The 16,749-nt window shown below is 47.1% G+C and overlaps 1 protein-coding gene across 4 annotated transcripts in view; it reads left to right on the plus strand.

The window, feature by feature from the left end:
• PPP2R5D (protein phosphatase 2 regulatory subunit B'delta) overlaps positions 1-16,749 on the plus strand; it is a 64,061-nt gene that overhangs the window by 41,067 nt on the left and 6,245 nt on the right. For 3 of the 4 annotated variants that reach the window (XM_079968699.1, XM_079968700.1, XM_079968701.1), the window contains exons 10-15: positions 19-72; positions 5,944-6,114; positions 6,750-6,877; positions 8,470-8,571; positions 12,418-12,490; positions 15,634-15,750. In XM_079968699.1, the coding sequence (XP_079824825.1) occupies positions 19-72; positions 5,944-6,114; positions 6,750-6,877; positions 8,470-8,571; positions 12,418-12,490; positions 15,634-15,750 (645 nt within the window). The remainder of the gene's footprint in view (positions 1-18; positions 73-5,943; positions 6,115-6,749; positions 6,878-8,469; positions 8,572-12,417; positions 12,491-15,633; positions 15,751-16,749) is intronic. The other variant, XM_079968702.1, reaches the window with a different exon arrangement.

The raw sequence follows: 16,749 nt of genomic DNA on the forward strand, positions 1-16,749 counted from the left end.
CTGTGCTCTTCTTTGCAGTTGGCATACTGTGTGGTGCAGTTCTTGGAGAAAGACAGCAGCCTGACCGAACCGGTAAGTGCTCCCTCTGGGTGGGGCTGCCTTGGAAGAATATTTGGAAAATATTCGTATGGAAACCTCCCACTGCTGCTGCTGTTAGGCCCTGTTTGCACTGTATAAAGCAGGACCATACCACCTTAAGTAGTCATGACTTCTTCCCCCAAAGAATCCTGGGAACTGTAGTTCGTTAAGGGTGCTGAGAGATGTTAGGAGACAGTAATCTCTGGAGGGGAAAAAGGCTTCTGAGACCATGGGTAGATCTAGACACATCAAAAAAAGCGATTCAGTTAAATGCAGCTGTCCATGGAGGCAGCTCCAGGGCAGTGTCCAGGGCAGCTGTTTACCAGCTCCATCTGGTGCGCAGGCTGAGACCCTATACGCGTTCAGACTGTCTTGCCAGAGTGGTGCATGCTCTAGTTATCCCTTGCTTGGACTACTGCAACGCGCTCTACGTGGAGCTACCTTTGAAGGTGACTTGGAAACTGCAATTAATCCAGAATGCGGCAGCTAGACTGGTGACTGGGAGTGGCCGCTGAGACCACATAACACCGGTCCTGAAAGATCTTCATTGGCTCCCAGTACGTTTCCAGCACAATTCAAAGTGTTGGTGCTGACTTTTAAAGCCCTAAATGGCCTTGGTCCAGTATACCTGATGGAGCGTCTCCACCCCCATCATCCAGCCCGGATACTGAGGTCCAGCGCTGAGGGCCTTCTGGCGGTTCCCTCGCTGCGAGAATTGAGGTTACAGGGAACCAGGCAGAGGGCCTTCTTGGTAGTGGCGCCTGCCCTGTGGAACGGCCTCCCAGCAGATGTCAAGACAATAAACAACTATTTTACTTTTAAAAGACAACTGTTTAGGGAAGTTTTTAATGTGTGATGCTGTATTGTTTTTAATATTCAGTTGGAAGCTGCCCAGAGTGGCTGGGGAAACCCAGCCACATGGGTGGGGTATAAATAAATTATTATTATTATTATTATTATTATTATTATTGTCATACAGGGAAATCCCTTTGGCGGAAGGCGGGACTCCACAGCGCCATCTGGTGTCATAGTATTGTAACGCATACAAGGCGCTCCGTCTTTACAATTAAGAGTGCTGAGAGTTCTTAGGTGACCCCTATTCCCCCCACAGCACTACAATTCCCAGAATTCCCTGCCAAGAGGGATTGATTGTTAAACTACTCCTGGGATTGTAGCTCCGTAAGGGGAATAGGGGTCAGCGTATGAGCTCTCAGCACCTGTAACCAAATGACACTTTCAAAGATTCTTTAGGGGGAAACCATGACTAATGACATACTACAACGCTTTAAATGCATGGTGCACATGCAAATCTGCCTTCGGAGATTTCTGTATATTAATAGCGAACTTATTCTCTGAGTGCCTTTCCTTACCTAGCCAAAAGGAGACCACGCTTACACAAAAGAGAACCGCCAGCAGGCTTTGGGAAAGCCCAGTGTTTGCTTTAATGGGAGAGGGAAAATAAAGGGGGGGGAGGGGAGGGAGGTGTGATGAAATGGAGTAGCCTAGAAAAGGCAGTGCTTGCTGGCTGGCACTTTGAACAGCAGCACTCTGCATTATATTGCCCTTGACGCTGCTCACTCTTTGTGGCTAGGGTGTTTGGGGTTTTTTGTTCGTTTGTTTTTTGGCTTGTGGCAGGGGGTTATTTGCTGTTGGTCTTTTGTATCTTCATTTTAGATCCTTGTGATTTGCGTGGAAATCGTTCAGTTCGGTTGTGCATCTTTTAATATTTTATTTACTGTTTATGACTACTTTTTGTTACTTGTTTTTTGCATGTTGTAAGCTGCCTTGAGTGTGGTTTAAACTGGAAAGCAGGCATATAAGTAAGATTATGCATCTATGTTTGCAGTTAATTTCTAAGCCCATTTCAGATTGCGGGTGATGGATCTTATTTAAACCATAAATGGGCTCAGGGTACAATATCTGAGGAGGCATTCGTTTGTTCTAGAGGGTTGCGAATACTGTTTTAGTGACCCCAATTTGAATTTTTAAATTTTGTTTTTGATTATTTTTTGAGAGTGCTGGGTGATTATTTTATTTTTTTGTAATCAAGATTCACTTCTTTCACGTCACTGGTTTTTATTGTGTTGTTTATATGGTTGTAATTACTCTGAGGGCTGCTGGTGTGCCAGAAAAGAAAGTCCGGTGTGTACATTCTGTAAATAAGGAGTTAAGTTGGTTTTTCAAAGTTCAAACCGCTTCTGCACTGTTGACCTATTGTATTGTGGAGTTTATGACTGTGGCAAAACAATGCAAGCTTATCTCACCATCAACACGAATGGCTTAAAAGTAGTTTGCCCTGTGAACATAAAAAGCATAGGGAACTTGACTTACACTGAACAGAGGTGTAATGGTGTGGTGTCAATGGGAGTTGGAGACATGTTACTATTTCTGCAGCAGCCATCCCTGTCACCAGCATCCTAGAGCCATCAATCAGCATGAAAGGGGAGCTTTTTAGCCAATAAGAAGATGCCCTTTCACCCTTTTTTTGCTTATGGGAGCCAATCAGAGTGAAGAGAGGAGAGTCAGCCCCCGAAAATTGACTCCTAAGGTCACTCCGGAGAAGCGCATTGGGAAGAATGCCGAAGAAGATCTTGTTCTGTGTGCTCCAAAAGCTAAGTGTTTAGGAACACTGAAAACACAAGGCGCTTCTGTTTTGAAAGAATGGTGTGCGAGTTCTGCAAAGTACAGTAGAACTTTGAGGAAAACACAGCTAAAGTTGCCCCGAAAGAAGGGCACATTTTCTAGCTGAAAAGCCAGCACATGGAGATCTGCATTGATTGTTGCAGTGCTAGGTACTATATTACTATTGTATAGTTATACCATAGGTAAAGGTACCCCTGCCCGTACGGGCCAGTCTTGACAGACTCTGGGGTTGTGCGCCCATCTCACTTAAAAGGCCAGGGGCCAGCGCTGTCCGGAGACACTTCCGGGTCACGTGGCCAGCGTGACATCGCTGCTCTGGCGAGCCAGAGTCGCACACGGAAACGCCGTTTACCTTCCCGCTGGTAAGCGGTCCCTATTTATCTACTTGCACCCGGAGGTGCTTTCGAACTGCTAGGTTGGCAGGCGCTGGGACCGAGCAGCGGGAGCGCACCCCGCCGCAGGGATTCGAACCGCCGACCTTTCGATCGGCAAGCCCTAGGCACTGAGGCTTTAACCCACAGCGCCACCTGCGTCCCAAATAGTTATACCATATAAGGCTGCATAAACTTAGATGAGTACGTGGCTGTGACTCTCATGTAGGGACCCTTCAGAAAAATGTGTGGGGCTAAGTCATTCCTCATACAGTGGTCCCTCGGGTTACATACGCTTCAGGTTACATACGCTTCAGGTTACAGACTCCACTAACCTAGAAATAGTGCTTCAGGTTAAGAACTTTGCTTCAGGATGAGAACAGAAATCGTGCTCCGGCAGTGCGGCAGCAGCAGGAGGCTGTGCTTCAGGTTAAGAAGTGGTGCTGCAGGTTAAGAACAGTTTCAGGTTAAGAACGGACCTCCGGAATGAATTAAGTACCGTATTTTTCGCCCTATAGGACGCACTTTTCCCCCTCCAAAAATGAAGGGAAAATGTGTGTGCGTCCTATGGGGCAAATGCAGGCTTTCACTGAAGCCTGGAGAGCGAGAGGCACCGACCCCTCTCACTCTCCAGGCTTCAGGAAGGTGTCCGCAAGCCTCCCGCGCCCGACTTGGGGCGGCAGCCTGCATCCCGAAGCACGGGGTGCCCTCCGGAGGACGTCCCGTGCTTCAGGCAGATGTCCGCAAGCCTTGCGCACCGGGCGGGAGGTCCCGCCGGGCTCGCAGGGTTTGCAGGCAGTAGCCTGTTCTGGGGGCTGGGATCGGGGGGGGGGGCCGTGCCTAGGGGGGGGATAAATTTTTTTTTCTTTATCCCCCCCCCAAATCTAGGTGTGTCTTATGGGGCGGTCCGTCCTATGGGGCGAAAAATACGGTACTTAACCCGAGGTACCACTGTACTTCTCATTTGAATTGTGAAAGATCCAATGCGCTCCCATTAGAATTACTGCTGGTTTTGATATGTTGACACAAATCAGGAAAGCTAGAACAGGCAAGCTACTCTTCGGCTGGTCTTCTTTTTGCCATGCCTGGCAATGTACCTCCCAGAAGCCCTTTGGATCCTTGTGACTTCGGACATTCTGCCGTCCTTCCTGAAACTGCATTGTTGCCTTCTTTGATCTGTGGTTTGAACTTTGATTGCACTGACGCCCTGTAAAATCTGGCTGGGCCACTGCAAAGTATTCTTGGCACGTTCTTCGAAAGCGTAGAAGCTTAGGTAAAAAGATACTTCAGTTAGTGCTGCTGACAAGTGTAAGGAGTGCAGCAGATTGTCTTTAGATTACTTGATTTGTCTGTTGTTCCAGGTTCTACGAAATTGGTGTTGAGTCATAAGTAGAGCGACTGAAATTGGGCTGGGGGAGGAGCGCGTTTGCATAACACAGACCTTGTTTAAAGTTGCAGTGATAAATATGTGACTGACTTCGCATTATTACGTTTGCTTCACGCACTATTCTGCAGCAATATTAATTTCTGGGCCAGATTAAAAATTAAGGCAGATCTCTCTTCCAAGGACTTGCCAATCAGAAGGTCGGCGGTTCGAATCCCCACGATGGGGTGAGCTCCCGTTGCTCGGTCCCTGCTCCTGCCAACCTAGCAGTTCGAAAGCACATCAAAGTGCAAGTAGATAAATAGGTACCGCTCCAGCGGGAAGGTAAACGGCATTTCCGTGCGCTGCTCTGGTTCGCCAGAAGTGGCTTAGTCATGCTGGCCACATGACCCGGAACCTGTACACCGGCTCCCTCGGCCGGTAAAGCGAGATGAGCGCTGCAACCCCAGAGTCAGTCACGACTGGACCTAATGGTCAGGGGTCCCTTTACCTTTACTCTTCCAAGCAGTCAAGAGGATGACTGCAAGATAAGCATTCATAGACAAGCACTGAGGGTGTAAACCAGTTGCAGAATGTTTAGGTGAACAGCCATCTGCCTTTTAACTGATTTATTATTTAATCAATTTCTGAAATGTATAGGTTTCTAAAACCTTAATACAAGCCACATTTTTTGAGATACTTTAAGAAAAGCGTGCAAACTTCCAGTGCAATAAGCAAAAGCTACCAGAAGAGAAGGTCATATGGAATGTTTGCCATTTCCAGTGACAGACACACACCAGAATCAAAGCATTCTTTGAACAAAACAACGTATGTCCCAAGTTCTTACTGGTTAGATTAATCTTACTAGCATTTCTGGTTAAATTTCACTCCTTGATTAAAAATAGCCTTTTCATTTATAAACAACTAAAACCATAGTTGATTCATGAAACTAATTGAAGCTTACAGGGCTGAACAGCACAGAAGCAGCTAGAATTTTCTTGCTTTGCATTGAAACCAGCATTCCTCCTTATGAAATGCTCCCCTTGTTGTGGATTCCTCTTGGAATACAGTGTAAGGTGCAGGATATGCTCAGATGCAACACTAAACAATGGTTTGGAGTTATACGGATAGGCAGATAATAAGCCTCAGGCTTGTGCCCTCCTCTGTCTTCCCCTTCTTCACCTTGTGTGTGATGATTAATTACTTTCAACAGAAATAAAAAAATTCTCAAAAATCTGTATGTGCACTAATTATGTCACATTAAGTAAATCAACACTATATCTTGTGCCTTTTGACCAATTAAGCATGTTTTTAAAAAACAAGCTTGGAGGATAAAGGTCCTGGATAAGTTGCTATCTTTTGGCCTCAGGATTTCACTATTGGGAAAAAAAAAATTCTTCCGGACTTAAATTTTTTGTTGCTATCACCATCAAATGTTCCTGCTTGTTTCTCTAACACTCATAAAATCTCATTTCTTCATCTGTTCAGGTGATTATGGGCTTGCTGAAGTTTTGGCCAAAAACACACAGTCCCAAGGAGGTGATGTTCCTGAATGAGCTGGAAGAAATATTAGATGTCATTGAACCCTCGGAGTTTGTGAAGGTTATGGAACCCCTGTTCAGGCAACTGGCGAAGTGTGTCTCCAGCCCACACTTCCAGGTAGGTTCGAAACTCAGGATGCTGGCAACAGCTCTAGTCTCTGTTCAAATGCAGAGGGAAACGCTGAAATTCTGAAGCATGTTGGTGCGCAAGATGAGCAATTATCCAGGGAAAGTTTTTATAGCTAGCTCAATTGGAAAGTACACCTTTCTCATCAGTGTAGTGGCCCACTTCAGATGATCCCACTGTGTTTACCGTTAGGAAGTTCCCCCCAAAAGTTAGCTGAAATTATTTCCACACATTCCAGTCCTGATTTCTTGAGCAACAGATAATGAATTTGTTGCTCTTTCCTCTGCATGTCAGTTCTTCAGATAGTGGAAGGCTGTTATTATGCCTTGCCTTAATCTCCTCTCGATCCTGCTAAACACACCCAACTTTTTCAGCTATCCTTCATTGGGCTACTTGCCCTCAACTGAACGTGTTCCGGTTTGTCAATGTCCTCCTTAAAATGTGGTGTCCAGAACAGGCCACTGTACTCCAGATGTGGTTTGCACAGCAGATAATAGAATGAATTTGTTTCTGCTTGTGATAAGGGCACTAGGTTTCTGTTAATTCACCTTCATGTTGCATTACCTGCTTCCCCCTTTAAAAGATCTCTCTTGCTTCAGATGTTATGTTTTGATTTATTTGTACAGGTGGCCGAGAGGGCGTTGTACTATTGGAACAATGAATACATCATGAGCTTGATCAGTGACAATGCAGCCAAAATTCTCCCCATCATGTTCCCGGCACTCTACAAGAATTCCAAAAGTCATTGGAACAAGTAGGTCGTTTCTGTGTGCGCTGGGCATGAGTGGAAGTACAACTGAGAGAGCTCCGCCTTGCTTCTTCCACCATGGCCTATTGGTGCCGCTAATTCAAAGTTTGGCAGAGGGAGAAAAAAAAGCGCTCTGATGTCGATGATTGCTAGCAGTATGGATGGGCGTATGGAATAGGTTGCCTCCCCTTGAGTCTGTTCTTTTTATCAGATCATTTGTAACTGGGAGTTTTATGTGGTTTGTCCACCTTTGGTCTCCACGCTGCACTCAGCTCTCACCTGTGGCTCCTAAAAGCTGTCAGCATGCAGTAATGGCCATATTCTGGGAAACGGCTTTGACTAGCCAGCTAAACCAAGTGAGGGTAGCCGTTGGGTCTCAATGTTAGAATTCCTGCTCCATGATTGCAGTCATTGGATTGTTGTCTTTCACATGATGGTGTATGTTTTGACTCCACAGAGTGGGAAGTGGCGGAGACAGGATGTTTGTGTTACTGTGTTCCGTGAAGTGGGACTGTTGTCCTTTGTTCTTGCTCTCTTTGCTGTCTGATGCTAGAGGGAGAGGGAGCCATGTTGCAGTGCTCCGTCTGTGTTTAAAGTAGATTAGCCAAAATGTTGATCTGCATACACTCTGCGGATCCCTAAGTGTGCCGGTGTCTGTTGGCATCGGTCGCTGTGATTTTCGGGCAGATGAAAGCTTTTGCAGCTCCCGAACGAATGATCAGGAGAGGGAGAACATGCCAGTCGGTCATGTGTCTCTACCCGGGTCCTACTCGAGTGTAGGATGAGCTCCTGACACTCAAACCCTTGGTGAGTTAGGGAATTCCTCTGCATGCAAAGGCAGGCTCCGGCGGATTGAGCGGGCGAGACCAATAGCTGGTCCAATGGTCAAGAAGGCGGTTTCCCCATGTGCTGTAGAAGGAAGTGAGAGGCGCATGGGGCTCTTCAACCAGGGAAGGGAGCGTATCTAGAAGAAATACTCTTGATCCTAAACCTCCACTGCCTTATGGGATTTCTTCGGAAGAAGAAAAGGCCTTAAGGAATAAACCCTGCACAAATCTGGAGTGATTGGATGGTGCCTTGTATGCCTCCTTCCAGCAACTCCTGAGTGGGGATTCGAACCCTGGTCTCCCAGGTCCTCGTCCAGTAATCTCACCACTGTGCCACATTGGCCTCCATATACACTGCCCAGGCTTGCACTTCAGGGAGGTCACTTGGGTGCTGCTAATGCAGTGGTTTGACTTCACCCCTGGAGGCGCACTCCATTGTCTCTCAACCATGACAACAATTTATAACTGGGATGGGGGATCCGTTGGACTCCAGCCCCCATCACTCCTTTTGCCATGCTGGCCGGGACTGATGAGAGTTGGGCTCCAATATCCTCTGGAGTTCTACAGGTTCCCCACCCTGACTTACAGATTTCTGTCGGTCTTCTTAGGGGTAGTGGGGGGAATAAACGGGTGTGTCCTGGCATTTGAAGCTATCCTTCCTTTTTATATCAGATATTGGAAGTTTACTGTCCTGGTCCATTAAATCTCTTCTGTGCAAGGGCAGTTTCCCCACCTTCTAATTCATTCTCCCCCTCTTTTTTTTTTTTTAAGGACAATCCATGGGTTGATCTACAATGCACTGAAGCTGTTCATGGAGATGAACCAGAAGCTGTTTGATGACTGCACACAGCAGTACAAGGCAGAGAAGCAAAAGTGAGTACTGGTGGCTGGGGAAACTCTGCCTGCAGCTAACCCTGCGACTAGTGGGGCCATCCCACTTGACAGCAGCTACCAAGTCTAAACCACTTGAGCCTCTTGCTGATCAGAAGGTCGGCAGTTTGAATCCCCGCGACGGTGTGAACTCCCGTTGCTCTGTCCCAGCTCCTGTCAACCTAGCAGTTCGGAAGCATGGCAAGTGGATAAATAGGTGCTGCTGTGGCAGGAAGGTAAACAGTGTTTTCGTGCACTCTGGCTTTCGTTGCACCAGAAGTGGCTTAGTCCTGCTGGCCACATGACCCGGAAAGATGTCTGTGGACAAACGCTGGCTCCCTTGGCTTGAAAAGCGAGATGAGGGTTGCAACCCCATAGTCGCCTTTGACTGGACTTAACCGTCCAGGGGTTATTTCCCTTACCTCACTTAGAGGAATGGGCAAAGGACCCAATACTGCTGGAGAACAGTCTCCCATCATCCTCGACCATTGCCTATGTTGGCTGGGGCTGATGGGACCTGAAGCACATCACAATTGGGAGGCTGGGCTAGTTGGATGCTTAAATAATGTGTCTCTACAGAGGTTGGGAGAATGCAGGCTGTAATTCCTTTTTGGAAGTCCTCTTCATGCTGTTCTCCTAAGTCAGAGAAGGGAATACTAACAGCCTGTGCTGATCTAGCCCCACTGCTTCCTGGGGAGGCATAGGGCCCTGGATTTAACCCTGGCAAGGGCATTGAGGCAGAATACCCCTCTTTGGGGAAGAGCCTCAGCTCTGGGAGGAACTGCCTGTCCCTGGGGGTTGGGACTTACCTCCGAGGAGACGGGACTGGAAAAGGGAGACTTGGAACACTGAAGAAAGGACTATACTGAGACAGCCCTCTATGAGTCTGCAGAAAGACTCAGGGATGGCGGGAATGTGGTTCACCAGAGGTGAAAGCAGAGACAGTACAGTGGTACCTCGGGTTAAGAACTTAATTCGTTCTGGAGGTCCAGTCTTAACCTGAAACAAAGTTCATAACCCAAGGTACTATTTCTGGGTTAACGGAGTCTGTAACCTGAAGCATCTGTAACCCAAGGTACCACTGTAAATCAGTGTTTCTGGAATAAAACCTGGTTTGCAGCTGACCAGACGTGAGCTGGTGCCTTTTTTGAGCTTTTTGCCAGGTGTGGTCTATGGAAGCTATGGCACGAGCAGCTTCCATGGGGGGTACAGCACAGATGTCCACATAAAACACCTTGAAAATGATGGTAGATGAGCAACACCTAAAGAACATTCAAGAAAAAGCTACCTGAAAGAAATGGGAGTTTTAAGAGCCACAGGCAAATCAGGCAGAAAGGAATTCCTCAAAGGGGGGAGGGACCACTGTGAGAACACCCTGTTTATTATGCCTGCTAGCCTATTAGATCTTAACCAGTCGGCTCAGGGCTGATTTTAAAGCACAAACAGGTTTATTCAGGTGGCCCCATTGCAGCCCTATGGGATATCAGTAGCAAAAGAAACTCACCAGTGACCAGAGCAACTGATGCAATATTGGAGCTGTGTATTCTGACCCCCTTGGCCCTTACCAACATCTGAGTGGCCTCATTCTGAGCCGCTTGAAGTATCTGAATCTTTCTGAAAGGCTGCCCCACGTGGAATGCATTGCAGTAGCCTCACTGACGGCACTTCCACAGGTAGTCCAAAAGAACTTACAAGCTGTGAGCTTTATCCTTCAGGGAAAAGCGCCATTCCATCCAGGAGTGGTTGGATAACTCTTTCAAGTTTTGGCTGTTTTCCGCACTCGCAATACCTCTGTCATATCTGGATTCCTTTCAGCTTGCTTGCCCTCAGCCACCTCTAAACCACCTCTAGACACCTGTTTGAGACTTCACAGGCTTCCTTGGGATTAGTAGGGATTCAAACAAGAGACAGAGGAGCCTGCCAGCCACATTCTGGGGACACCGCAGCCGTGTGACTTCTCACAGTGTAAGATGTTAGAAAGCACAGGCGATAAGATGGAGCCCAGAGACACCCTGTTGGTTACTGGGCGGAGCAGATACTTTCTGGGTCTAATCTTCTCGAAGGAACGGGGGTTACCATAACACTGTGCTTCCTAAGCCCAGCAGGAACCTTAGCTAAACTACCCAGCTGTGGCATTGTGCTAGTGGAAATCCCATAAGGTAGGGCACTCAGTTGCCACTGTTTGCCACCACCTGCAGTCCCTCTGCCCCGTAGGCTCTTGTAGTTCTGCAAGGTTCCACAACCCTCGGTAGCAGCTTTTCTGGAAGGTGTTTGGGGCTGTCAATGGGCAGGGAGGATTGGCAGAAATTGGGTGTTCTGCCTTACGCTGCAGAAGCGCTTTACAATACAGTGGTACCTCGGGTTACAGACGCTTCAGGTTACAGACTCCGCTAACCCAGAAATAGTACCTCAGGTTAAGAACTTTGCTTCAGGATGAGAACAGAAATCGTGTGGCGACGGCAGCAGGAGGCCCCATTAGCTAAAGTGGTACCTCAGGTTAAGAACAGTTTCAGGTTAAGAACGGACTTCCAGGGCGAATTAAGTTCTTAACCTGAGGTACCACTGTAGTGCATAGCCACCACCGAATGCCATCCCATTGTTCGCAACTCTCCATCCCGTCTCTGTCCCCATTGAGAAGGCTGAGCTGCAGTCCTGTGGATGCTTTCTTGGGAATAAACTCCACTGAATCCAACAGGGCTTCTAAACTAAAAGCAACCAAGGAAGAGTCATGTGGCTACCTTAAATATTTATATCCATTGTAAGGACCCAAGGAGAGCCCTGCTGGATCACACCAGTGATGTATCTGGTCCAGCTTTCTGTTCTAATGCTGGCCTACGGGAAGCCTGCAAACAGGACCCATTTGTGATCCCCAGCAACCGGTTTTTGGAAGCAGAAGCTTTTCAGAGGAAGTTGAACAAGCACAGGGTTGAGCCTGTTAGGTACTCTTCGCCCCCAGTAAAACTGCCAGACTTAAGGGCTTAACTGTACTTGGCACTGCCAATTCTGCAAAGCTCTCGGTTCTGTGCAAAGGAGAACTTGACCTATGAGGTACTACAAAGCCTTGGGGAGGTGGTTGACTCCTTGGGGTTGTGCCACAAATAAGATTAAGAAGGAGGGGAAGATCACAGATTAGGGATTTGTGCCTCCTTTATGAAAGGGCATGAACTAAGAGGACTCTTACGCTTGGAGATAGGGGTAAATCAGGGGTGACTGTGGTCCCTCAGTAATCTGAGGCGAAAGGATCAGCTGGGAACAAACTTGTCTCTTTGAGGCGCGGCTTGAGCGATTCCTCAGCCGTCTTAATTTTTTAAAAAGGAAAGAGCAGGGTAGAAGTGTTTACATTTGAATCCTCTTGGTAGACAGCCTGCAGGAAGCCTCGTGCAAGTTCCAAAGATAACGGAAGCCCAGTCCACAGTAACTCGGAACAAGAGGAAAGCTTTCAGTGGAGCTGCCCCTGTTTTTGTGGAATAGCATTCCTGTTGAGATATAGCAGGCAGGCTGTCTGCAGTTTCCAAAACCAACTGAAGACATTTTTGTCCCATTGGCTTTTCCATCTGGATCAGTGGGTCTCTGTCATGGCTGTCTTACTTTGCATTCATACACACACACACACCTGCTGTTGTTTGCTGTGGTTTTTAACTGCTTAGCTATTTTAAATTTTTTTTTTTTTTTGTACATTGATATGTGTGGAAGGCAGTTAATTACCTAATATATCTGTTTAATATGGAGCATTTGATTGGGTTTCGAAAAATGGCATAACTTGACCAGAGCTCTAGAGGGAGGACGCCGGTTAAATGTCTAAATGAAAAAATAACACCCACCCTAAAATAAATTCCTTTTCGTCTTCAGAGGGCGGTTCAGGTTGAAGGAACGAGAAGAAATGTGGCACAAGATTGAGGAGCTGGCCCGCCAAAATCCTCAGGTAATAGCAACAGAGGAAAGATATTTTGGTAGTGTACTTTCTTAGGTTACCAAACCACAAACTTGTTACCTTAACGATAAACTCTTATGTGTTTGCTCCAGTGAATAAGCATTGAACTATGCCTAGGACAGGGAACCTGTGTCCCTCCAGATGTTGTTGCACATGCCGATGGAAATTGGAGCCCAGCAAAATCTGAAGGGCGCACCAGGTTGGCTGTCCCTGCACTACGACCTGTGGTTTTAAATTTCTGCATGGCCCTGGTCAAGTTGCTGTTGGCTTCAGTTCCTTGTCTGTAAAATGGCAATTCTTGTCAGAGGCAGAAGATAAGTAACAAATAACAAAACCAATGGTTCCTTTGTTGAGCAAGGTAGATACGTCTCCACAAGGTATTTGCTAAAACACACAGTTTAATTATCCCTGGCAAAGTAGCATCCAGGTAGTTAATCAGCTCCTGTCACCTCTGTTTGCTCATTTCAAATATGGTTACTAAATGCCTTCTTCATAGCTTGGTAAGTTTTGATATCTCTGGAACAAACATGGGAAGCCACCTTATACTGAGCCAGCTCTCATCCAGCTCAGTATTGTCTAGGCCAGGGGTAGCCAACCTTTTTATACCTACCAATGCATCTTTCTTGATGGTAAAATTTCCTTACTGCCCACCTGTTCTTAATGGAAGGAGGATTCAGCTTGTGCCGTAGAACCCCCTACCGCCCACTTAGAATCCTGAAACGCCTACTAGTGGGCATTAGGGACCAGGTTGACAACCCTGGTCTAGGCTGACTGGAAGTACCTTTCCAGAGTTTCAGGCCAAGAGCATTTTGCACCTCTACTTGCAAAGGCGAGTAATTCAACCTGGGACCATTAGTTTATTTATATGTTGCCTTTTAGGGCACAGCCCCCACAGATGCAATTGATTCCCATTTTGAAAACTAAACATAAGATTCCAGAAACATAAGGAAGCACCAAATCTTGGGAACCAGTGGTGTAAAAGCACTTTGTTACGGAAAGGCAGACAAGTCACGTTTGAAGGGTGATGCCGAAAGGGGCCTACAGTAGTGGAGTTCCACAACTGTGAGGCCACCACCAAGAAGGCCCTTTCCCTTTTGCTCACCAGCCCAGTTGACTGTTCTTGTGAGGATTCCATGACGGCCTCTGCCATTGATCTTAGCAAACAAGCAGGATCTTTTTATTACGTAAACGACCTTTGCACGGAAAACTTTTCCGCTGCCCCCGAGCTATGGCTCTTCCCTGGAGCAGTGACCTTTGGAAACAGAAGTGGTTAGCATCAAGAAAACATAATTAGGGAACAGCACAGCCTGCAGGTATGCTTCTGTGCCCTTTTGCATGTTACTCAGCGGAAGCTCCTTATATCTCGATACTAGAGTAACATAAAAGTGGGCTCTTTCTTCTCACAATCAGTGAAGCCAGGCTAGGAAATACTGTATTTTTTGCACCATAACACTCACTTTTTTCCTCCTAGAAAGTAAGGGGAAATGTCTGTGCGTGTTATGGAGGGAATGCCTACGGGTGGCATGCCTACGGATTTTCCTCCTCTAAAAACTACGTGCGTGTTATGGTCGGGTGCGTGTTATAGAGCAAAAAATACGGTACTCTGTTGCAGGGCCCTGGGAGAACCGGTGGCCCTCCAGATATTGTGGGACTCCCAACTCTCGTCATCCTTGTACATTGTTGGCTGGGGCTGATGGGATCTGGAGTCTCGCCAGATCTGGAGGGGTCACAGGTTCCTGGCTCCTGCTTTATATAAGCCATCTGTGTCAGAAGGACTGTGATTTAGGAAAGATTCAAAGTGCTCAGTGCTCATCTGTGTGCTTCTCAGTTTTAAAGCCCTGCGGTTTTAAAAAGCGCGACACTTTACAAATCAGGTCGGGAAGCGAAATTGATACGTTCTGCCTTAGGGAGGAATTCTGTGTCACACATTCCCTCAGAACAAGCATTTCAGCTTCCAGATGAAACAAACCTCCCCTCCTCCAGATGCACTGTTCTTGGGGTCCTGTCAACACGCCCCCCCCCTGCCAATTTGTGGGGGGGGGGGGAGAGAGGGAAAAGGCCCTGTTTCACAAGCACAAGTCATTGTGAGGGCTTCTGCTGGCAGGACTTGGTAGTGCAATCCACCCATTTTTTCCCCTCTAACTCCCATTTTTAAAAAAACAAATATGAAATTTTAAATAAAAGATTATTTTATAGCACTGCTCTTATAGGAAAATAGGATGCTGTCTTACACTGAATCATGGCCTTGGTCTGATCCCCATAGTGGAAGGGCTCTCCATCGCTCAGTGGTTAGAGCATCTGCTTTGCATGCAGAAGGTCCTGGGTTCAATCCTCTGCATTGCCAGGAGTCTCTTGCTTGAAACTCTGGAGAGCTGCAGCCAGTCTGTGCAGGCAGTACGGAGCTGGCTGTCTCGCTCATTAGGATGCATTTTGTTCCCTTGCATCTAGGATCAGTAGCAAATCCTCAGTATTAATTCCAGCAGGGCCTCATGCACCTCTGCACTTCCCCCTTTAAGCCAAAGCTTCCTGAATATAGGAACAACAAAAAATAATAATAATAATGGTTAGCAACTCTTATCTTAATGTAAAGCGGCTGTGCTGATGTTAAAAACCAGAGTTTTCGCCACTTTGGGGTCATTTAGACCAGTGTTTCCCAACCTTGGGCCTCCAGCTGTTTTTGGACTACAACTCCCATCATCCATAGCTAGCAAGACCAGTGGTCAGGGATGATGGGAATTGTAGTTCAAAAACAGCTGGAGGCCCAAGCTTGGGAAACACTGATTTAGACCACTCAGTACCTTGGACATGCTGAATTTTATAATCCACTCTTAATTGGAGTTTGACACCAATGCCATTTTGACAAAACAAAATTCAGAAAAGGGGGGTGGGGGTGGGGAGAGGAGAAATCCCGCATGGAAGCTGCAGGGAACCGGGAGAAAAGTTTTAACCTTTTCTAATCCCTTGTGCCATTTTCACAAGAAGGGAGAGCGTGAGCTGCAAAGGGTTTTTTTTTCTTTTCCCTCCAGTGCTTTATCACACTTAACCTACATATATATGTGTTTAAACATTCGGCGTTTCAGTACTTGAGTTGCTGAGCTTGCGTTCCCATTTTTCTATGTGCTGTGTTCTTGCAGTACCCCATGTATTGCGCCCCCCCACCCTTGCCTCCTGTTTATTGCATGGAGACGGAGACCCCCACTGCAGAGGACATACAGCTACTGAAGAAAACGATGGAAACGGAGGCTGTGCAGGTGACTCATCTCTCTATCCTCCAGTGGGTCAGGAGTCCTTTTCTGTAATGTGAAAAGCAGAAGGGGTTCTTGGTGACCAGCGGAACTCCTCACGAGCAAGCAGCCTCTTCTCCCTAATAAGAGACCTCACCACCCACCTCCAAAGGCAGGCTGTAGGCCTTCAGGCTACCTTCCGCTGTTTCTCCGTGAGAGAGGGCAGTGGAAGGGAGGCTGGGCGGGGACTTCATTCCTGGCTCTCAGTTGTCTTGGGCTCATTTAGATTGGAGGGCCTTTGCACACTTGCAGCTTGCGGCAGCTGGGACTTGCATGACGTCAAACCCATCGCCAGAGTCTTGTGGTACCTTAAAGACTTAACAGATTTGTGATGGGAGGTCTGTGGCCATTGCTGAGCTAACAGCTTGTAAGGAGCCAGTCCCAAGAAGCAGTTGTGCTTTCCTTGCCAGAGGTTCCCGTCTCTGCAGTTGACACCAGTCTGCTAAACGCTGTGCTTGTTTAATATAGATTTAAACACTTAATTGTCACAGACTGTATTGGGGGGGGGGTCTCATTTCAATCCCACCATGCCAGTTTCCCCAACACATACCTTCCAACGAAGGTTTCGCTTCATGCAGCTGACAAAGTGGGCATGAGTAAAGCTTGTGCCGTAGTGAACGTCGCAAGTCTTTTAAGTTCCCACAAGACTCGATTGCTTTTGCTACAAGAGACCCAACAAGGCTGCCTCTCTGGAAATGTTTGCATGGTGTTAGTTCACAAAGGATCCGACCGTTTCTTCATTAAACCACCGCTGAAGTGCAAGCCAAACCTTGCGATTCTCGGCAAGCGGCTATCCCATGCCCTCAGAACTGTCTGCCATGCAAGTGTTATTTCCTGCTCACGCCCCCCACCCCAAAGCCCCACTAATGTGTATTTTGCTTCTTTCCAATGTCCTTTCTGAAAGAAAGAAAGAAAGAAAGAAAGAAAGAAAGAGAGAGAAAGAAAGAAAGAAAGAAATTGAGAACT

The sequence above is a fragment of the Podarcis cretensis genome, assembly GCF_951804945.1.
Source record: "Podarcis cretensis genome assembly, chromosome: 3".
Lineage (NCBI taxonomy): Eukaryota > Metazoa > Chordata > Lepidosauria > Squamata > Lacertidae > Podarcis > Podarcis cretensis.